The sequence below is a fragment of the Poecilia reticulata genome, linkage group LG7, assembly GCF_000633615.1.
Source record: "Poecilia reticulata strain Guanapo linkage group LG7, Guppy_female_1.0+MT, whole genome shotgun sequence".
NCBI lineage: Eukaryota > Metazoa > Chordata > Actinopteri > Cyprinodontiformes > Poeciliidae > Poecilia > Poecilia reticulata.
Window position 1 is genome coordinate 10985087 of NC_024337.1, and position 23934 is coordinate 11009020.

The 23934-nt window shown below is 40.8% G+C and overlaps 1 protein-coding gene across 3 annotated transcripts; it reads left to right on the forward strand.

The window, feature by feature from the left end:
* The first annotated feature begins 110 nt into the window (after positions 1–110).
* Positions 111–17804, forward strand: klhl17 (kelch-like family member 17). Of its 3 annotated transcripts, none has more exons than XM_008413341.2 (12): positions 112–321; positions 3828–4092; positions 5570–5691; positions 5802–6023; positions 10057–10173; positions 10252–10465; positions 10538–10682; positions 11127–11294; positions 11934–12022; positions 12169–12242; positions 12393–12574; positions 15554–17804. In XM_008413341.2, exons 1-12 carry the CDS (start codon positions 247–249, stop codon positions 15780–15782), a joined length of 1902 nt encoding a protein of 633 aa, XP_008411563.1. In that variant the 5' UTR covers positions 112–246; the 3' UTR covers positions 15783–17804. The 3 variants fall into 3 exon arrangements, with proteins under 3 accessions (XP_008411562.1, XP_008411563.1, XP_008411564.1); XM_008413342.2 differs by lacking the exon at positions 112–321 and adding an exon at positions 661–1083; XM_008413340.2 differs by having other exon boundaries at positions 111–321; positions 10057–10465.
* The last annotated feature ends 6130 nt before the right edge of the window (positions 17805–23934 follow it).

Sequence of the window (23934 nt, forward strand, 5' to 3'; positions counted from 1 at the left end):
GACACTTGTACGTACAGTGACTTGAAAAAAAAAGAAAAGAAAAAGCTCTTTCAAAAATTATGACTTAATTTGGAAAACACAAACTAATCCAAGTGTTGACGTCAACCTTTATATTTAACAGCCAGAGCTCTGCGTCCGCACACAAGAGTGAGCAGTGTTTTGATGCGGCACGTGAGGTTTAAATTAAATAATCCCAAACTGGGAGTCTAGTTTTGCTTCTCACTTTCTATTTATCCGTTGCTTTACATGACCACAAACCTGGGCAAGCTTACGAACCGACAGAAATCAGCGCTGTCACATCGACACCGGAGGCGGCTGCGGGTGAGGACTGCCTGCTTTATTTCTAGACCGAGCCGATTGTCAAACTAAGGCAATGCTAGTTTAGCTAGCTAGCACACACTGTAACAATAGATTTTGGATTAAATACTGCGTAACCTGATGCTGATGTTTCAATTTAGAAAAATAATGATATAATATATATCTAACGCTTATGAACAGCGTAACGTTACGTGTATAAATATTAAATCGCCAGTGCTAGTTGGTGGACGTTTGATTTTTTGTCTGGGCTAGCCGAAATGACCAACCTCCCATCAATAATACGGCTGTGGCAAACCCCGCCCTTTCGCGACAGCGTGTAAGTATTTACCAAACGCACTTCCTGATCAGACCAAACAAAAGGTGGCTTTTAACACTGCCTGTTGTGTTATCTTTTCACGACCACATTCTTTGTGTTGGGTTACCAGTTACTCGTGTGATAGGGCTTCATTAGGGTGTCTTTATTACTGCGGCTTTACACTGAGGCAGCCTGAGCAGTTTCGCTATTGTTACTCTGAGCTGAAGTGGCTCCACCTTAACAAACCGATGTCTGCTTTCATGCAGTTCTTTTTTTGCATTGACGTCAGTGCATACAGCACAAAACAGGGGCTTTCTTCATATTTCCTATGCTGCTGTGGTCAGAATATGGACAGAACAGCCAGACGATGGTACCGATCTTAAGGCAGCGTGACTGCGACAGTTGGTGATTTCTCTCCCATCACTCCGAAGAGGACACAGTGTCCAAGGATACCCGCAACACGACCACCGGTAAAGAAATTGGACATCCATTCTTTCCTGCAGCTGCACCTGATGGGTGCTCTTGTTTAAAATAGATGTAGTGGAGGTTGAGGGTTGCTCAGATTTCACTCAAGAACAACTCTTCTGCTACAAAACATTTGTTTTCGACAGTGTCAAGCAGGATGCCAGCCAGAGACAGAAAGGAAGAAAGGTGATCAGCTCTTTAGTTTGAACTGTGATCCAGTGCTGTCACATCAGGCTCAGCCTCCTGTGTGCACGTCTCAGTTTGCAGCAGTATTCCCTCTGGAGCCTCAGAGGGGATTGTCTCCTGTTTGTGGAGTACAGTTGGTGTTTCTGTGGTCTATTGTGTCTTGGAAAAATGGGATCCGGAGCTGGTCGCCAGGCAGCTGTGATGACATTTGAGATGTCGGTGGGACACTGGAGAGTGTGCAGTTGGGAGAGCTGGTGGATATTGTCAAGGTGCAGCAACAAAGATAGACTTGTGTTTACCTTGTATGTGAGACGTGGACTTCAGACTGGTCAATATTCCTTCAGGAGGAGATTGTGGGAGTTGTGAATTTGCTTTGATAATCTTAGCGGGTCACTTGAGCAGAAATCCCTTTTATTTTCACTGACATGTCAACTGAAATCTATTTAAAAAGGGATCTTTTAAAATGGTTGTAATGCTGCCTATATAAAAGCAAATGAAAAAGCCTGAACAGACATTAAAAAAGTAATAAAATAAAAAATACCCACACAATTTTTAAATATGTGTAAATCTGCAAAATCCTTGTTCACCCCCTTAAAAAAAACTTGGAGCAAGAGACTATCCAACTGAAGTGAAATCTAAAAGGTACATAGATGCCTCAGAGCTTGACCGTTCGCATGTCAGAAATAAAATCTTAAAGTTGATCCTGTGCAGACAGGAATGAAATTTTCCTGCTTTCTCATCCAAGTTAACAGCGTAGCGATAAGCTGGACCTACCAGAGCTTTGATAAGGATGGCTGGAGGTACCAGCTAAAGGTAACAGGTACCAGTCTGAAGGTAATAAAATCACAAATCACCATTTTGAGGTCACTAAATGACCTGAAAAGAAGCACTTTATCTGTGATAAAGCCTTGGCTTACAGAAACCTTTTTTTCCCCTCCCAAAAACTTCATTTGTGTCTGAAGGTTAAAATCAAGTTTAGATGTTGGCAAGCAAACAAAACACAGTTCAAGAGAAAGAACTGTTAGACTTTAATTGCACATTGATGTGAGGGGTGTGACGTTTCTTTAAGATGGAGCCAAAGGAGAGTTTGTGGAGTGTGAATGTTATGGGCCCAAGAAGAGAGCCTTGAGGCACTGTTCAAGAACGTGAAGAAGAGAGGACACACTCGCCAAGCTTACAGATGGGAGTCCAACTATTTAGCTCTAGAATTGTGTCAAAAGCAGTCATGAGGTCTTAAAGCAGAAGAACAATAATATAACCTGAATATAACATGAAGTGGTTATTAAAAACTTTTTAAAACGTCCACTTCCTAAGTTGTGAAACTGAAACTCCTCCATTTAAAATAGACTGAAGCTAAATGAACCTCGTGTATCTTGATAAAGGATTTTACAAAACCCGCTGCAGGGGTAATTGAACTAGTGTTCTGATGTCATGTGTGCACCGCATTGTTTGGGCCGTGAAGTAAATATCCTGCCATTTGTTTTTTTCTTTGTGTTTCTATCTATGCCTTATGACTAGTCAAAGAAGGTATGTGAGGGACATTAGCATTTGGGACACAGCGAATAGACCGGGTGGCTTAGGAAGGAGGTCTTTCATTTGTTTTCTACCAGTTGTTAGTTTTGGGCTCCAGCCAAAACTTGATTCTATGTAAGGATTTATGATTGGCCTGTTGGCCTCTCAAAAAAAAAAAAAACATGAATCGGTCTGTGCTCATTAACTTGTATTCTAAGGTTTTTCTTTTCTTTAAGGTATCAAAGCATCAGTTAATGTATTTGATGGAAGTTTGTGTCAGATTGTTTTGAATACGACAGAAAAAGAAGGAACAATAAGATTGTTACTATCTATGCATCAAAGCATATGTCTCTAATATTTATCTCATTACTGAACTAAAAAGAGTGCACCAGAGTTGGTTGGTACATTTATTGGAAAAAAAATGATTGAGTATATAATATTAAATGGAGAATAAAAAAGTATTTTACTGTGCTTCACCAGTCGATCACTGATAACGAAGAAAGATGTGGATGTTGATCGATTGGTATATCTCCAATCAATTTTGAACACACTGATATTGCAATGACAATGTATTGTGGAGCCTTACTGTGTTGTCTGTTGCTTCCTGTATGTTTACTTAAGATTCAACAAACACGTTTTCACATTCTCATACATTTTGCCTCGGAATAAGTCAGAAGAAATTGTAAATAATAATAAAAAATCTAATAATTTGGTTTAAGATTATTTAACGTAGAAAATACGTTACATACTTCAGATCCACTTTGACACTTAAGCTGTCAAAGTGGAATCTAATTAGACTTGACTCTGTCATTAAAACCCGTCAGCACTTTGCTTCCAGCTGCACTTTGTTGTCGTACTTTGGTTTCTGCCATGCTGGTCGGGCCTCCTGTCACCGCTGACGAGATGGCTTCTACCACCGTGACGATATTTATGATGAAGGCTCAGGACACCTGTCAAAGCACCTGCCTAATCCCTCGAGACTCGAGGATTCAAACAAGTAAGGTACTAATGAGACCTTTTTTTCTTCTTTTTTTTTTTTTTAACGTTGCAGTTGCCCAGTGTGCGGCCCAAACACAAACCCACCACGGCAGCACCAGGCATCATGATGGAGGGGGGCATGCAGCTGCTCAACCGCGACGGGCACAGCATCTCGCACAACTCGAAGAGGCACTATCACGACTCGTTCGTCTCGATGAACAGGATGCGACAGCGTGGCCTGCTGTGCGACATCGTGCTTCATGTCTCCAACAAGGAAATCAAGGCGCACAAAGTGGTGCTGGCGTCCTGCAGTCCTTACTTCCATGCCATGTTTACCAGTGAGTTGACCAGATCATCTACTTTAATGCTCTACTTTAGAAAAGTATTTAAAACTCTTGAAACCATTTTCACATTTTTTTGTGCTAAAACAATGTACAAAAAAGCAGTGTGCTTTTGTATTTAGTCCCCTTTACTTTTACGTCCTTCAATAAAATCCAGAGCATTTAATCAGTGAACGGCGTCCCCGAGCGAAAAAAATGAATCTCAGTATAAATCTGTTCTGTGAACATTATTATGAAGACTTGGGAGCACAGCAGATTGGTCACGGAGAAAGTTGTGGAGAAATTTAAAGAAAAAACCCCCAAAACATCAAGTTTTGAACAATCCTCGTGGAGGACTGCTCAACCCTTCATTGGAACATGAATACAACTCCTCAGACATGCTCTGCTCTCGCCTCTGCAGACACAACTTGAGTTTTGATACAAACAACTACAAGAAATGTTTCAATAGTCACACAGGCGAGAGGACAGCTGAACGCGCGCAGCAACAGAGTCGAGAAGTTGTGTTTACTCTCCTGTTGCCATAGTGGAAACACTGATGCATATAAACACAAATCTCATTTGCAATTTATTTTCAACAACTTCACATTGCAGAGCCTGTTTGTGTGGAATTTTTTTCACAAGTGATAATCTTACTCACAAGCTTATATTGATTCTACGTCCATGTGACGATGTTGCCGGTGAATATTTAGCCATGCAAGTTGAGAGGTTTTGCTCTGCAACCTCTCGTATCGTGATGCACAGCTCTTCGCATCCAAAATATAAGCATGGATATTTTGAAACGTATCCATATCCATATGGAAAAATGGGAAAAGCTTGTACAAACAAACCACTAACAGCCACTATTGACTCAATTTTATTTTATTTTTTTAAGTAGGTTTAAAAAAAAAAAAAAGATTCCTCTTTAAAATTATGCACTGTTGTGTGTTGGTCCAATATAAGATCCAAATAAAACACATTTAAGCTCATGGCCGTAACATGATAAAATATTAGAAAGCGTAAGGGATATAAATACTTTTGTTTTATCTGAAATCTGTCAAGGTCGGTCTTAGGAAGGCAGAGACAGAATACCCTCTGACTGCAAACTTCAAGCATTTCCTTTTGTTGTCGAGTTGAAGCCCCGACATCCTTTGCAGCTCATCGTTTCCTCAGCCCTGTTCCTGTCTGAGGTGCAGGTGGTCAGACGAGTCGCTCTTCAGACGCCGGCTTCTACACCTCAAACTGCTTTGCAGGAGCTCCTGCGTATTTCTGCTGTTTATGTTTAACAAACTAGCAAAAAAATAAGTCTCTGTCATAACATCTCATTAAATAGACGGGAGGAAATGAGCGGTGCTTACATTTAGCAGCAGGGTTGTGTACGTTAGCGGATGCCGTGCTTCAACATGACTGAAGAGGGAGGGGATTTTTATCGGGAAGTTTAAGGAGTAATGATTTGCTGGCCGCCGCACGGCTGATTTGGTTCTGTGTGGGCGTGCAGACGAGATGTCCGAGAGCCGGCAGACTCACGTGACCCTCCACGACATCGACCCTCAGGCTTTGGAGCAGCTCGTCCAGTATGCCTACACAGCAGAGATCGTAGTCGGGGAAGGTAACGTGCAGGTGAGGTTGAGATTTTCTTAAATTATTGGCCAAATTGAACATGAAAATATAAAAAGAGATATTACTCTTTTTTTTTTTTTTCCCCCACTTGTAAATTGCCTTGTTTCTAGACCTTGCTTCCAGCAGCGAGCCTGCTGCAGCTCAACGGGGTGAGGGACGCGTGCTGCAAGTTCCTCCTCAGTCAGCTGGACCCCTCCAACTGCCTGGGCATCCGAGGCTTCGCAGACACGCACTCCTGCAGCGACCTGCTCAAGTCGGCGCACAAGTACGTGCTGCAGCACTTTGTGGAAGTGTCCAAGACAGAGGAGTTCATGCTGCTGCCGCTGAAACAGGTGGGTGGGCTGCTGCCTGTCTCTGCCTCCCGCTGTGCGCTCTGCTGACTCATCCTGATGAATTTTAATAGCGGTTTTCTGACTGTGGGCTGTGAAGCTGTCTACCTTTCCTGTGTTTTCCTATGAGCCGGTAGTCGAATTGGAACATGTTATATAAAGCATTCCCATTGTTTTTTTTTTATTCTTCAACTTTTTTTAAAAGAAACATTGAAACCAAAAACTTTCTTGTATTTCATTAGGATTTTATGTGATAGAAAATAAACGCACTGTGAAGTGCAGTTACGGCCAAAGTGTAGAGCATCTGTCGATCAATTTTCAAGTCTTGCTGCAGATTCTTACTCAAATTTAGATCTGAACTTTGAATAGGACATTCCAACACTAAAATAAGTGTCAATCTATAGCATTAGATGGCAGCTTTGGTTGTATGTTTTGCTTTTAACAGGTTTTCTTCCATGATTGTCACATGTTTAGTTCTATCCATCTTCCCACCAACTCTGAGCAGCTTTTGTGTCCCTGTTGAGATGTTGCATTGACACAGCATGATGCGGCCACCACCATGCTTCCCTGTGGAGTTATGTTTTCAGGGATGGGGATCGCTGTGCGTCTCCAGTGGGACGGGCCCTGGATAAATGGTTGTGGGTGGGACATTTTGTAAGAAGCCACTTTCCTCCCTGTGTTTTCTGTTGACTCCTTTCCTCCCGTGGTATTATCATTCCTCAGGGCTTGTTGTCTGGTTTATCTGCTACATCAGCTCAGCTGAAGCACCACTCACTCCTGTTCGGGCTCAGCTGCAGCAGTGCTGCTGCTCCAGTCCTGGAAGTGGTAATTAGGTAAAGCCAGTGACATTTTCACAGCTGCTCTACTGTTTATAGAGCAAACAACCACGTTTACGCCTCTTGCATACCAATGAGGGTTTCTATTCTGGCTCCAGTATGTTATTGTCACCAGTTTAATCCAATTTAATTTTAAGAGAGATTTATCCACCACTTTACTAGCTATACTTATAAGTCCTTCAAGAGCAGAGATGGATATGAAGGATATACAAGTTATCAATTTTGCAGCTAATCTGTTTCTTATATTATCGAGTTAGCTTGCAAACCTGCAAATTGGTTTAATTTATCATCCTGAGCTCCTCTGAAGCCTTTTCTTATTGGATGAACCAATACATTATTTATGTGGTAAAATATGCAAGGAGTCCTGGATTAAATTAGTATTTGGGTGTTAATAGGTAATAACACATACTTGACACGTTAACTGACCAAAGACAAAGAAGGCTTAGTGAATAGAAATAAATGCAGTGTCGGTTTCAATAATATGTGCGGTGAACCTGACACGGTCCGCCTAAATATGAGAAACAGTTTGGGCCAAGGGCCTTTGATGGACTGGTGACCTGTCCTGGTTTTCTGATGGACTCCAGCTTCCACTGTGACCCAGAGGAGGATGAAACAAGTACAGAAAATAAATGAAGGGTTTTAAGAGAAAAGACCAGACTCCTCTTATTTACTGCTCTAATTGTTGTGTCATTTAAAGCACTGCATGGCTGTGGTATAATCACATTGGCCCTCGTTTGCGTATAGCCAAAAAATACCTGAAGTGAGAATTATTTTTCCAAACAGGTGCAAAATTATTAGGTTTCATTTCATAATGGCAAATATATTATTAATGATTTTTCTTTATCACTGCACTCCACAGGCCACGGAAAGTTGTCGCTTTAGTTAAATTTTACAATTTCGAACTTGCCTGATTTACAGGAGTGAAGGTTTCCTGGATCTAACTGGTGTTTTTTAATTTATTTTTTATTTTTGCAGAGTAATCAGTAGCTGCTTTATTTGGTAATTGAGCCTCATTTAAGGAGGAAAACCTGGAAGCCATGACAATGCAGCTACTTTCCACAACCTTTCAGGGCCATATTGGTGGAAGCGCATCTTCAAACTCAGCCCACTGTGGAAAACTAAGTCAGGGGTAGTAAAGGGGAAATGGCTCTGCTTTGGATCAGGTGCATCAGAGAATTTGCAGGTATGCAGGATATTGTACTATATAGTGAAAGTGTAAGAGCTGTCAGTTTTCAAACTTCAAAATTTGTACTATTAATTATTGCAAGTACACTATTAAAGCAAGATCTTACTCATTTGGAAAGATGTTTACTTTATTTATATGAGAAATGACACTGTTCCAATTTAAAAGGTAATGAAAAATTTTTTGGACAAACTAAATAAAATGTGGCATGATTTCTGGGATTGGTCAGCTAACAACATACTGTTCAAATTTAGCTGCTGTAACTGTTTAAAAGACCAATTATGATGTAAGAGGATTTTGTTTCTGCCTTAATCAGGATTGTCTTACAAAATGGGACTGTCCTTACTGCACCTTCCATCTTTACATTATAAACAAATTATTCCTTATTAGTTCTGGTTAAATCCCTTGAATTAATTGTCAGGCGATTCTTCAGATTTTGTCCGGACTCCTGGTGATGCTAAACTCTATCCCACTGGATTTTATTTGTATGTTGTGTTTCCTGTCTCCAATCTTTGTTGTCGTTCTTTCTGCAATGTGTTGAGAGCAAAAAGCTTAGCACCGATGTCATTGGATTTAGAAGGATCCTCGAAAATGTTGCTAAAATTTCTAGTTCTTCTAAAGGGGAAAAAAAAAACGTCAGACGACAGTGGCTTAAAAACACACAGCTGCAGACACCGCTCCCCATTATCTCCATGGTTTCTGCAGCAGTGAAGCGATGACGCTCCATGGGAGTCGAACGCTAAGCCTCACCATGTTTCAGCCCTTCAAAGGCCTCAAACTGAATCTGCTCTCACTGTGTGGGCGCACGCCATTAAAGCACCAACAGTTAAGCTACATTAAAGCAGATTAAATATATACAGTTTTCTTCAGACTTCTTTCTTCTTTCCTGTGGATTTTTCCTTTATTCTGTCCACAGCTGGTCCAAATCTGCCACCAGATCTGGATGTATATCCTCTCCGCTCTGAAAGACTCAAAGCTCACAGGGCTGTGAAATATGCCCCATATTTTATTTTATTTGTTATGTTCTCTGAGGGGGAAATCAAGAAGGCGTGACAAGATTGTGACTACTCAGCTTGGTTGATGGCTCACTGATTTAACATCACACGCATGACATTTTGAAGCGTGATGGCTGTGTCTTAATGTCTGCTGAAGCTCATGTCGTTCATTCTTATTGCATTCCTTACCGCCAGAAAGAGGACGGTTACTACTAATTGTTTATTTGTAGAGTTTTTCTTCTTTAGTAAACTCATGTGATGCAGTATGTGCATGCAGAGGCAGCAGTGGCTGCAGGGTGGGGCCTGAGCGCTCTCTCTCTCTCTTTCTCACTCTGTGACTGTGGATTAGAAGAGGCTGTGTTCCTCAGCAGCAGCAAAGTGTCGCTGCGGCCAGGAAAGACGACGGCTGGCCGCTCCTTTCCCCCTGCAGCCCGGCCAGCTTAGCGCTGACCTGGGAATAGTGCCAGGCAGCCACTCAGACTGCTGCGTCTGTTTTTATGTGCTCGAATAATGGCAGCTTTAAATATATCGTGATAACGGCACAGAGACCATGATATAAAAACGGAAAGGTTTATGTGTGTGTGCGGGTTTAACTGGATTCAATCTGGATCGATTCCATTTTGGTGGCAATTTGAAATGAAGACGAGGAGGAGGAAGGAAGATAAGAGAGTTCAGCTGCAATAAAAAGCATTTTACCCATCTCACATTTCAACAGCAGTTATTAACGGAAAGACAAAAGAAGATACTCAGTTGAGCTCAGTATGTAATCTTTGTCCTTCTACAAAAAAACTAAACTATGCTGAACACACCATTCACATGATGGAACACGTTGGTGGCAGCATCATGCTGTGGTGAGAGGGAAACTGGTTTGAGTTGGTGAGACAATGGACAGAGTTAAAATATTCAGATCAGCAGCTTTATATAAGTTTTTTCAGTATTTTTAATTTTATTTGTTTTTTTATTAGAAAGAAAGCCCCTTTAGATGGTGGTGAAGCTGAATTTTACTTGTCGTGTTTCTTCAGGTGCTTGACCTGATCTCCAGTGATAATCTGAATGTGCCGTCAGAGGAGGAGGTGTACCGCGCCGTGCTGACCTGGGTGAAACATGACATAGACGGACGCAGGCAGCATGTGCCTTGGGTAAGTCAGGAGGAAAACGCAACCAATTTTTATTCCCCCACTTCCTCCGTATCGATCACCTCTGCCGTGTCTCACCAGCTGATGAAGTGCGTGCGGCTGCCTCTGCTGAGGCGAGACTTCCTGATGAGCAACGTCGATACGGAGCTGCTGGTGCGTCACCACTCGGAGTGCAAAGATCTGCTGATCGAGGCTCTGAAGTACCACCTGATGCCCGAGCAGAGGGGGGTCCTGAGCAACAGCCGGACGCGCCCTCGGCGCTGTGAAGGGGCCAGCCCTGTGCTCTTTGCCGTCGGTCAGTGTGCCCCTGAAAGATTTTTTTTTCTTGCATATTTAATGCACTTACAAAAATGAACTTTTGTTGCAGGCGGAGGCAGCCTTTTCGCCATCCACGGAGACTGCGAGGCGTACGACACCAGGACAGACCGCTGGCACATGGTGGCATCCATGTCCACCAGGCGCGCACGAGTCGGTGTGGCAGCCATCGGGAACAGACTCTATGCTGTCGGAGGGTGAGCGATAACACCCACAGAGGTGGCCTTTAATAAAACATGAACTGGTGCCAGGCAATAGAAGATTTGGGGACTAATCTTTAGTGCGCAGCTTAAGCGGAGGTCATTCCTTACCCTGACTGAAACACCTGTCTGCGTGTTTTCTGGCGCTAACTGCTCTGCTGAACATGGGCGATCCCCGTCTTATCACAGATCAACACACTGATATCTCAAGGTCTAAAAATGTCAGTTTTGTTTATTCAATGCTTTGACTTTTTACTATCAGACTTGTTCTTAAATAAAAATAAAGACAGACCATGTCTTTATTTGTTTGTCCTTGAATCTGACTATAACCATTTAATTTCCTTTATCTGCCTCTTTGCAACCTGTAGGCAGTAAGCAAAATTTCCTCAGAGTGAGTGCAGGAAACCACGCTGACATTCTGCAACAAACCTTTCTCTTAAGGTACGATGGCACCTCAGACCTCGCAACTGTGGAGTCCTATGATCCCATCACCAACTCCTGGCAGCCGGAAGTTTCCATGGGAACAAGGCGGAGTTGTCTGGGTGTAGCTGTTCTGCATGGCCTGCTGTATGCTGCTGGGGGATATGATGGGGCCTCCTGTCTGAACAGGTAAACACAGACTGAAATTTTGGCAAACATAGCTCCTTGACATTTTAAATCCACAGTTTATGTCCCTTGAAGTTTTCTTACAACAACAAACTCCCAGGTATTAAAGTTGTATGTCTGTAGACGGAAAAAAAAGAGATGATTTTCAAAATGTGCTTTTAGTTCCGTTTTGATACCCCTACATAAAATCTGTGAAACATGGTGGTGGCTGCATCATGCGGTGAGGCTTTTCTTCTAGTCAGATGAGAGCAGGCTTATGTTTTGTGGCTTACAAACAAAAAGCTGGGTGTGGTGGAAAGCACACAGCCAGAGCTACAAGGCTGGCCTACTTTCAAAATGCTGTGTGGCCGACGTCCAACACAGGACATCACCTTGAAAGACGACACCCTCAGAGTAAAATATGGTGCTGTGAGCGTCGTGCTGTGGCGATGCTACTTCAGAATATTTGTCCAATATGACTAAGCTTAAGCTATTTTTCAAAAAGGAATCGCCTCAAACAAACAAAAATGCAAAAAACTGCAAGGAGTCTGAATGGTTATGGCAGGACATTGTGAATTTGATTGTATGTGTTTCTTCTGTGTGGATCTGATGTTAGACTGCCAGAGTAATTTTAGTAAACGCGGATCTTTTTCTCTCTTGTAGCGCGGAGCGTTACGACCCTCTGACCAGTACGTGGACATCAATTGCAGCGATGAGTACCAGAAGGAGATACGTTCGAGTTGCGACTCTGGGTGGGAAGAGAGATTTAAACAGCTGATCTATTGCACGTTTATATCCTCTGATTTTATTTTAGTCTCAGAGATACAGAGGGAGTTGCTGCCTTGGTATTTCTCTGCTAATATTTACGTACCGCGTTTACTCCCTATTCTCCCTCCAGACGGCAGCTTGTATGCGGTGGGAGGCTACGACAGCTCCTCGCATCTGGCAACGGTGGAGAAATACGACCCGCAGGTAAACCGCTCACAAATGTATCCTCAGAAATGTTGGCTGCTTTAGTTTCACTGAACCTTCCAGTCGAAAACGCATCACTTCAGCTAAATCTGCAGTGCGGACACGCACTGCAGATTCTTACATTCTCAGCGTCTCGTTTTGGACACACAGAGCAACACGTGGACGGCCATCGCCAACATGCTGAGCCGGCGCAGCAGCGCGGGGGTGGCCGTGCTGGACGGCATGCTGTACGTGGCGGGAGGCAACGACGGCACCAGCTGCCTGAACTCGGTGGAGCGCTTCAACCCGAAGACAAACACCTGGGAAGGAGTCGCTCCCATGAACATACGCAGGTCAGTCTGCAGCAGCGCAAACACTGGCAGGTGATGTCGCGTCTAAAAACCGTAAGAAACCCAAAATGTAAACATCACGGACAAACGGTAGGAGCCACGGCACTTAAAACATATGCAGCATTAGTTATTTCAAGCAACAACCATCAGCTAAAATAAGTAGCATAAAAACAATAGACATTTATTTGGGATCTTCTACAGATTAGGGCAAAATAGAATTAATCAATGAAACACAACATGGATATAAAATGTGAAATAAGTGCACAATGAGGAAGAAAGCTGTGAAGAACTGGATGGTTCTGCTTTGGATGGCAATGATATTGTTCAACCGGTTATAATGTAGAACACTAAAACACTTCCTGCAGCAACTGAGACACTCCTTCACTTTTAGCTCCTTTCACTGTCCCGTGCAGGGAAGCTTTGTCAGCCATGTTGCAGCAGGAAAACCTCACTGACCCACTGTCGTTTCTTTAAGTATTACAAAGTTAGACATTTTTAAAGCTAAACGTGTTTTTTTTAGTTTCTCTTTCTCTATGTGGTTTTTGGCTCTATGCTGCGACGTTGAAAGATTTGAGAGAAAGAATGTGGGAGAGACGATGAATAACCTGGATTGTTTTCAGCAAAGCTAATGAAATGAGACACACCCTAACCGGCTGAACCATCAGGATGACCCAGTTCTGCCTCCTGCTTTAGCAGTAGGAGGCAAGACGACACCCTGAAAGGGCATTGACATTTCACAGATATCCCAATTTTATCCTTCAAACAAAAAGCTGCAGAAAACTCTTCAGTCATTCTAATCCAATAAATCTTTTAGTCTTCTATAAATAGCGATTGACAATTTATCGTTAGTTTGGGGACAACATTTTAAGGGAGTGTGTTGGAAATGTGTAGGGCATCAATTAGGATAAAGAGAATGGAATAGCAAACCGCAAATAATTTATTCATGGATAAATTGAATGAGCAGACATGAAAAAGTAAACCAAAAAAATTCTAACAAGTTTGTAAAATAAATTTTTATTTTCTGTTCTGATGGTATCTGCTGCCTCTCACAGAAAAGCTCAGGTTTGTTCAGGTTAACAGCTCTGATGAGTCTTAGTCCTCCTTTGATGGGACATGGTAAAAAAACAGATTCAGTCTAAGATTAATGTCGTCTCTCAGAATACAGTCACCTTTTTCAGAGTCGGCCATGTCTTTTAAGAGAAGATAGCGGTCTGTTAACATTTGCTGCAGGTTTTCTCTGTTTGGTGAAGGGCAGCTAGAAAACTACTCTGTTCAGTAGGTCAAACTTCTCTTTATTACAGATCGGTAAACGTTTAACTGCAAGGGAGGTTAACTTCCTGAGGAAGTAATGTCTTTGTTGGGCTTGTTGCAACTGGTGAGTGGCTATGGTTCAGCAGAAATTACTGAAGTTAATCCGGGGGACGAGGGGGGTGAAGGATTGAAGAGTACCATCATGTAATGGAGGCGTTCTTTTGTAATCATTTTTAAAAATCTAAAGGCTTTCTTGTCAGGTAGAGCGATTTATTCATCTGCTTTTTGCAGCGCGTCCAGCAGAAAATCCTGGAGTAAATAACGTTCCTCTGTTCAAACTAAAGGATTTCAGTCCTTTCATGTCTTCTTTTCTCTTCTGTCCTCCTCCAGGCATAAACATCGAACGACATCCCTTTCAGAAAAAGTCGACCTTTTCTCATGTCTTTGAAAACGAACAGTGGCAGAACAGGCTCGTGTGCACACGTTTCCAGCAGCCTGTTGGCTCCGATCTGCCTCGTGCTGGAACGTTTAGACACAGCAGCAGATTCACTTGTTAATACACAAACACAAAGGTTCATTTCGGGATGTGAGAGAATGAAAACCCGATAACAGCCCATGAATGACTCCTGTTCGTCTGAGGTTTTTTTTTTTCCTTTAGTGTCTGTGAATATCCATTTACGGTATCCAAAACATCCCACTGCACTGATATATCAATGTGTATAAAAAACATTTGATGCTATGTTTTTAAAAAATCATGTCCAAAATACACCTAATATGTATTTCACTGGGTTTTTCAAGTGGTAAACCAACACCTAATAGGATACATTCATGAGGTGGAAGGAAATTATATATCTTGGATTCAACACTTGAAAAGTGTTGTGTTCTTCTCCTCTGAGCGTGTTGGACCACTTCTTGCTATCATCATGGCTGCAAGTTTTTTTTTTGGGAGGTATATTCTTACCAGCTTTTGCATATTTATAGACTGGTGACTATTCATTTTTGCAAAATGGTTCAAGCACAGTCAGACTGGATAAAAAGCTTCTGCGAACATCAGTTTTTAACCCTTGCCACAAACTGTCAGCTAGATTTAGGTTTAGGCTTTGACAAAAAAAAAAAAGCATTCCACCCATACTCAGAATAGATTTGGAAAAATTTAAGAAAAACATGAATAATTTCCTTCCACCTCATACTTCTGCCTTATTTTGTGTTCATCTAGAGAGCATGTGTCAAAGTCGACGCTCAGGGGCCAAAACCGGCCCACCATAGGTTTTCATGTGGCCTGCAGAGCCACATAAATATGACCTTCATGATAATAGTTTTGTTCTAAAATATTTTACAGGTCAAATCAAAGCAGTTTTTTCTGTATTATTCCAAACTACAGTTATGTGAAACATGCTTATTATTATTACATTTTAAGAAATTATCATTGAACATAGAGGAAGCTATTTATTAATATTTTAAGTTTAATAGGTAGTTTTGTGAGGACATTCTTCTGCAGCTGCCCCTTTGAGAATATTTGTGATCTTGAGGTGACCGGAAATGAAAGTGAGTTTGACGCCCCTGATGTATCATAAAACGGCATAAAATGTGGTTGGAAAGTGACAGACTGTGCTGCAGTCTATGGGAGCATGCCACAGTACCAAGACTGAGCAATACGGAGCTGTAATAAAAATTTATTTCTAATGGAAGACCTACATATTGTAATATTTCTTAATATTCTGATTTTCTTAGGAGCACTCACGACCTGGTGGCTATGGACGGGTGGCTATACGCGGTGGGAGGCAACGACGGCAGCTCCAGCCTTAACTCAATCGAGAAGTACAACCCGCGGAGCAACAAGTGGGTTGCGGCCTCCTGCATGTTCACGCGGCGCAGCAGCGTCGGCGTGGCGGTGCTCGAGCTCCTGAACTTCCCGCCGCCTTCCTCGCCCACCCTCTCAGTGTCCTCCACCAGCCTTTGACACGGGGTCGCCGTTTGGCTGACTTCGGCCGCCGCTGCTACAGCCCAGACTGGATCTGGGAAGAGACGCAACTGTTCGGTGTGAGATGAGGAGGAGGGACTGCTGGGAGCGCCGAGGGGAGGGAGAGCTGAAGGCACACCGTGCGAATGAGGCCTCTTTATTTGGTACGGTACACTCCAGAATTATTAGCAAACTTGGTTAAAACGCTAGCCAGATATGCTTTACATAGCAACTAAAGTCAGCAACTTTTAAAGTAATAATAAAAAAATACTTTGTCATATGATAATAAAAATATTATTTAATATATCTTATTAGATGATAAACAACTATTAGTATTATTAAATTATAATAATTTTAGTTTTTTTTTAAACAAATCATTACTTCCTATTATAAATTTTTTCTTTTTGTTTTTGCCACGTTGCTATTAGCTCTGAACTGCACCGTATCTGGTCTGGATTCCTCAGAGTCTCTCCTGAATATCAAAACCATACCCTTCAAAACTTATTTCTTAAAAAAAAAATAAAAAAAACTAGAATAAAAAAAGTTGTGCCCACCATGATAAGTGTTTGACACACATATCGTAAAACAAGGTAGGCACTTTATTCTGTAATATGTGCTGTAACTTTTTGGTTTGATGTCGTAGTTCCCTGCAAAACTTTTTTTTTTTTTCATGTCAAGAGTTTTTCACAATATATATAGATATATATATAAAAAACTGAATGATTTTACTTTTGGAATGTAGCTTTTTTAGTGGTCGTACCATGCATGACTACGTATCGACACAGAAACCCTTCCACCCCAAAAGATGAGAAATGTAGTTGTAGTTCTGCTGTGCCACGCTAGGTGGCAGTAACGGGCAATGTTTAAAAGCGCTGCAAGAAAGCATGGACACAAACAAGCTAGGCCCTCAGAACTGCGAATGAGTGGATCTTTATTTATATAAAAGAACGAATAATACAGAAGTAGATGTATTTATAAAATATAATATATTCAGTTTTAAAGACGCTCAGAGAAAGAAACGGATCCAAGCGGTGACTATTTAAGAGTGTTTTAAATATATTTATTTAACGTGTGACGTGCATGTCACACGTGCATGTAATGGAAATGACAAAGGAGAATGTCTTCGTCTGAGAGAGGCTTGTGTGGGTTTAGACTACGAGAGGACTGCTTGCTGTGTTATGATGTGTGGCGATTCATTTGCATTTCTTAATGTTTATTCACTGCCACATGACCCTGGACCTCACTGTACACCTAACAGCATTTATTGTGTTTGCCTAAATTATTTTTCAAAAACACATCAAGGTGCATTGTTTTCCCCCTCAAGCTGGATAGACTTGGCTGGTGGATGGTAAACTATTCCATTTATTTAAATTGAACCATATCTATTTTAACTGTGGTTAATAAGTTGGGCTTTGTTTAAACAGTTAAAATAATAAAGAAAATGCATTACTATTGCATAAATATCCCAAGTAAAATCTACTTTGTCAAATTGATCTACTCACATTGATCATTTTGTCCTTTTTTATAAGTAATAGTTGAGTTCAGCTCATGTGTAGTGCAGTGATATCATTCCAGACTTCTAAGAAGTTGCCTTTTCTCCTTATTTTGAAGGATTTATCTATCCGTTTAGTTTCTCTCTCGCTCTAAAACTACCTTCAGTTTCATTAAAGTGTGCAAAGGCGTATGAGGTAGAAGTGGAGCTCTGATGGCCTTATAAAAATGTGACTACTCTGAAAAGTGATAACAAGCTGCACAAATTCACATAAGACTAAAAACTAAAAACCTCCATTCTCTGGATTGAAATGTACATATATTGCTTAGTTTCTGAGTTCTGTTTGTGCAACGTCAATGTGACTGTAGACTTTTTTTCTTTTTTTTTAAGTTTGTGGTTGGTGTTGTGATACGTGTTTATTTATATGTTTGCTATTTATGACAGACTTTAATATGTTGAATTTTGCACTATTGCGAAGTGGAGCAATACAGTACACTCAAAAATGGAAATAAAGATGTTTTCAGATGTGGCAACCGTCCTGATGTGCTTCACTAAAACTGCAAATAAAGCAACGGGCTTCTGTGGAACCTGTGTGCAACTGTGCATGGGAAGAGCAGCTGGATTTCCTTGAAAATGTTCTTACACACAAACTCACTCTCACACACACACACACACACACACACACACACACACAGCAAAGGTTGTGCTGCGGAGCGAGGTCGTTGCTAGGTTCACTGTACACATTTCCTTGGTAGGTTTCCAACATAACTCGTCTATCACAGTGATTTAAACGGACAGCTGAACACTCTCACTTTCCCCTTCCTGACCTCAGTCACATGGCATTCACACCTGTGGCTGCCCCTAGAAACTCCCGGCCGGATCGCCTACAACTGCAAAACCCAAATATCCAGACGCCAAAAGTGTAAGACTCCCAAGTTTTTCACGGGGAAAAACTAATCTATTCATCTGTTCAGATTATTTACTGAAAAGAAACATGTTGATGCAACGAATGCATTCCAAATGACTGATGCCACCACAGATGTATTTGAAGTAAACATGAAGCTCAAGGTTTTGTTTGTTTTTTGTTTGTTTGTTTTTTACTTTAACTATGCCTTGGCTATCTGCCAAATAGCCAATCTTCTAAAACAAGAAATGTGGGTGAAAATTATAATATAAACATTCGACAAAACACCACACTTCTTCGAATCAGCAAAAGGTAAGGGAGAGAAAAGCCACTAACTCGAGTTTAGATGTCCATTCAACATGTATAAATCAGGTGTTTTTTGTACAGAACAACTGTGGGGCATTCTTTTAACAATTTTGCACAATTACATAAAAAGAAGTCTTATCAAGAAAGTAGGATTTTATTTTTTACATGCATGTCAGAAACACTGAGTCAAACCTGTGTGCAAATCTACCACAAAAATAGTGAAGTCCTATAAGATTTGTGAATGGGGCTGATAAATGTGGAATTTTAATTACGCCGATTCAGTAGAATTTCATACATGTGGAGGAAGGTGATCTGGTCAGACGAGACCAGGTTGAACTTTTTGCCCTACATGCAAAAACATTTTTTTGTGGACTCAAGCTACCTCTGTACATTATCTTAAACACACCCTGCCCATCTGTAAACACAGTGATGGTGGAATCATGCTGTGGGGAAGCAGTTTCTCAGGTCAGATGTGGCCAGAATTTTAATTTTCTTGCCTACATATAAAATGTGGTGTGGTGGGATGTTCATTTTCCATCCGGAGCTACAAGCGGAGGTTAAAGAATATTCTTGTTTTGGAATGGCCTAGTCAAAGTTCAGACCTACAACCAATTGAGAGTTTGTGACAAATTTTGAAAATTGATGTTCAAAGATGCTCCCTGTGCAGTTTGATTTAGTTTGAGGTATTTTTCAAAGAGAAAAGCAAAAAATAAACAAATAAATAAAAATAGTCTAGATCTGTATAGCTGGTAGGGATAAATATAAAAACAACTTATATTTAACAGCAGAGAAAGGCAGTTTTTAAAGTACCAATTTAAAAAATATACCTTAAATGTCCCCCTTCTTCCACTTCTCATTTATACGCCACTTTGTGTGGTTTTAACCCCTTCATTGTCCTTGAAATATTTGTGGTTGTAACCTGGCAAAATGTGAAAAAGTTTAACGTCTGAATACTTTTGCGAGGTCCGTCTTACATTTTCTGATATGAGAATTTCCTTTTCAGTCAAAATCGGCATAAGATTTTCTATACAACATATAGTTTCCCACAGAATCAGCCTCACAGATGTGTCGTACCGAAGCTTTAAAGACTTCTATTTCTCGATACAAGCCTGATTGACGTGATCACCATAATGAATTTCATCTTGGCCAAGACAAGACTGAAGCGCCCCCTCAATATGCGATCCACCACATGCATCAGAACTTAATCAGCTGCTGAGTGTCTCTACCTGTGGCTGAGTGTCTCTACCTGTGGCTCATCTCCTCGACTCTCTGGATGCTAATGAGGTTACAGCTTGTCTAGACCAATGTTCTCCCTCTGACAGAGCTGCTGCAGCTTATCTGCCACAGCCTCCCGTTTCTCACCTGGCGTCCCCGTCTGCAGGCCCTAATCAGGCTGAGAGGTTGGAGCTGTCGGCATGCCGACAATGCCGTATCACCATGACACTTTCTCAAGCACTGGATACAAACTTTAGTAAGTTGCAGTTCAATAAAATCTACTTTTAATGCAAACCGAGGGCAATTTGGTGGCGAGCAGAGCTCAAATTCCTCAGCAGATGACGATTATGCTTTACGAGATGATTTCGAAAACATTAGAATAAAACTATTCATAGTCTAGTTGTCATTTCTTTTTGTTAGCCCTAACTATAAAGTTACCTGAAATTAATTCTTGTGTCGGAATCGGGTTTTTTTAAATTAGTGCTGAGCTTGTTTTTGGAAGGATTTCCTGCTTCTTTTTTCAGTCTTTGTTTCCTGGTAGATCTAGTTTTTTCCACCTGACAGATCTGGCTTTATTCATCAAGATGTTTTAATAAGTGCCACACCTGCATTATCATTCTTTCTCTACTCCAACTTCCTCCAGCAGTATTTTTTACTGCCTGTTATTATTCTTGTCGTATGCACGGTTGCTCCCATGGTAGCGCTGCGGGTGGAGTTTCGCATCGCACCTACATTTTTACCATTTGGTTTGGTGATATCCAGAGGTAGATAGTGTCTAAAGTAAGACTGTAATTGTGACGGAGCTGATTCTGTGAGAAATAATTACTTCTTAAAGTGAACCATTCAGAACCTTCACTGAATAAATTAAATACAGCAAAATCATGGATTTTAAGGTTTTTCGTACATCTTTGCCAAAGATATCAGTAAGCATGGCACTGCGTGTCATTACTCTTTAAATATTACTGATAATGATAAAGGGCATCAGATGCTTATTTACTTTTGAATATCTTTTTAATGCTGATCAAAGGTGTCTCAGCCAAAGTTAGTTTCAGTTGCACCTATTGTATTTTTGTTTAGTTAATTTTTAAAAGACAGTTTCAGTTGATTTCTGCACATTTCTATTTCTGACAAATTTATTGTTACGTGCTGCTTTTACCAGCAAGTAAAAGCAGCTTCATACTTACTCGTTCTTTTGTTTGTTTTTGATCATGTCCGTGAGCAGAATGTGGAAAAAAGCTCAGAAACTGAAACCGAATCAGGCTAATCATCCCTTCAAAGCAAATCTGGGGTCTAATTACGCTTTTCTTTGTGGTTGTTTTCTGTGAGAACTTTAGCACCTCAGCCTCTCAGGTGGACGCCTGATGTTTGGGTTCACATATCCAGACTCCGTTTTAGTGGCCTGAGGTGTCACTTCAGCACTAATGCAGTTACCCGCTGAGTCTGGAAAAACACAGCCGAGTAATTTCTCAGGGAGAGACAAAGTTCAGCCCACCACACACGGAGACGGGGTCCAATAGAATGAGAAATGTTTCAGCTTTCAGTCTAGAGCTTTCAGTTAGATGTGGCGCACATAAAAAAGAAAATGAAGCAAATAAAAAGTAACTCTACGGCATACGAACAAGATAAATACGTTTTTCAAATGGCTGTTGATGCAAGCTTAGCATTTGGAAATTATTATAGAGTTGTTGGGGTTTCCCTTCCCAGTGAAAAATGAGGGGCAAATATTAGGATTGATCAATGTAGTTGCTATCTGCAGTCAGTATCTTACCTGGTTGCCATCGGTGTCGTCTCAGTTTGGAGAAACAGTTTAGTCGTCGAGCTAGAAGGAGCACAGCTGAAAAGAAGATGATGCAATCATGACGTCAATCTCAAAAGATGTCCATTTGATGAAAAAGCAGGATAGTGTTCATTTGAAAATTAGTTTTTTTTGTTTTTGTGTGAAATCTTAATGTTTTTATTCAACCTTTCTTCAAATTCAGACATTAGCATACATTTCCTGAGTATTTGGTAGGAAGTGCCTTTAAACCATGTGATCTGGGTGAACTTCTGGATGTCCTTCCATGAGCTCCTCACATTAGTTTGCTGTAATTTTTTGCCGATTGTTTCTGTTAGATCTGGTTTAACTGACTCAGGTTTGTCGTCAGTATTGATCCCACAGGTTCTCAGATCGACCCACACATTTTCTATGGAACTGGAAACACAGCTTTGTGATGGTCACTCTGAAGCTTTGCACGAAAGCTTCCTGGCTGATGTTTTGAGAAGCTGCTCAGATATTTCCACAAAATGTACTTTCTCCCTTCTGGAGCAAAAAACTTCATACATAAGGATTCTTCCCCTCAGACAAGCTTAATCGATTTTCCTCCAAATGTGACGCAATTATGGCCAAACTCTTCAATGTTAGCTTCATCTGAAAAGTAGGCTTTTTGTGCCCAAAATTTTTTAAACTAATCTGGCTTTTATGCTGCTTTTACAGTAATGGCTCCTTCCTCTGTGAGTGACCATTCAGTCCGTGCCGGCAAAGCACTGTGGACAAGGAGACTCTCTCACTAGCTTCAGCTACAATCTTTACAAGGTTTTCAGATTTCGTTCTGAGGTTGAGAATCACATTTTACACCAACAACAGTTCACCTCTGGGAGACAGAGCACATATGAGGCTGGACGTCCCCTTAGCATTTCTATTAGCATATAATATGCTGAGCAGATGAGTGTGGCACCTTCAAGCATTTTGAAATGATCAGGGATAAACTGGGCTTCCAAAGTTTCGCAATTCTCTTCTTGGTTTCTTTTGCTTTTCCCTTGATGTCACACAAGGAAGCAGTGCAGGTTAAAAACATCCACAGATGAACCTCCATGTGATTAAAATGTTGTGAAATCACACATTTGCAGTGCACAGAGCTATGAAATCTTCATCTGGGCTTTCCCAAACCTTTTAAAGGATTGATGACCTAGTGTGTGTAAAGTCTTTTCCAAAAAGCCTTTATGTAATTATTCAGGCATTTAGCAAATAGAGCTGCCGTAATCTCTTCGAACTAAAACAAGATTCTGCTTGCTGACCACAAATTCATAGAATAGAAATTCATAGAATATTCATAGAATATCACTTCAGAAATTTTTATATGCTTTTAACTTTAACCATCAAGCAGCTTGCATTATCTAACATAAGGTTGTAGGTACAATAGTTGCAACATACCACAATTGTATTCAGATATGCTAACAACACCTGAAAAGAAAAAGTAATAATGCTAAATTAAACATGCTAATGTAGGGAAGTATTGTTACGTTCTCTCTGTATTCACCAGTTGGATTTTCCGAGATAAACAGTCAGATGGCTTGTAACCAGTGACACACATAGTCAATACATAATCATTTCATATTTGAACGCATAAAATGGAAGAAACACATTGTTGCGATGTATTGATAAAAGTAGTTGGCAACAAAACAAATAGCGGATCCCACTGTTAAAATCTGCGGTCAAATCTGAGTAGTAAAACAAGCTTCAACTTTGGTTGGATGTCTGCCTATCCACTTTAACTTTGAAGCGCAGCCTCTGGATGAGATTCCTTGGAAAATAAATATTTCACCCAGCGGAAAGATTCAACTGAAACTGATTGGGTATCGTCATTACCCCATACCGGCTGGTTTGTTTTTATGATGAGCTCAAGGAGACATGAGTCACTGTATTTTTTTTTTTCCCTTTTTTATGGTTTGGTGGGGAAATGTCTTTCCATTTCTTTTTTTTGAACAGCGGAACAGAAACGTGTGTTAATGTCTGCTCAGCATTTCTGCTGAATTTCATCATTGGCTGAGTTTCGCTTAAAGGTAATCTTTAAATTAGCCAATCAAATTAGAGGATTAAGTTTCAGCAAGGCTCAACAATCAGGGGCTTCAGTTCTGCTATTTTCAGCGTGGTGTTTTTATGTCGGGTTATTGTTGCCAATGTGTTTCTATAAACTGTAACCGGGAAGGTACATTTTCATGCCTTGTTTACATTGTTAAATAAGCTTCTGTAAGAAGGTTATTTAAGAAATGTGTAAAATCACAGCAACATTTAAGCTAAAAAAAAAAAAAAAAGAAATGCATTAAAAGCTTTTTTTTCTTTCTTTCTTGTTTACTACGACTTTAGCTACTGTACAGGTCTAGTTTTGAACTGTGAGCTTATAATAAGTGTAGATAATACACCTAATAATCTTATCATTGTAATGTTGCCAGAACGTCACATTGAGGTTTTTAAAAGC

Excerpts from the sequence above, each read along its gene's own strand:
- klhl17 (XM_008413340.2), top strand. The coding sequence starts at position 247 with ATGACCACAAACCTGGGCAAGCTTACGAACCGACAGAAATCAGCGCTG. Across the intron at positions 10,683-11,126 it reads AGACTCTATGCTGTCGGAGG|GTACGATGGCACCTCAGACC; the intron begins GTGAGCGATAAC and ends CTTTCTCTTAAG. Across the intron at positions 11,295-11,933 it reads GGGGCCTCCTGTCTGAACAG|CGCGGAGCGTTACGACCCTC; the intron begins GTAAACACAGAC and ends TCTCTCTTGTAG.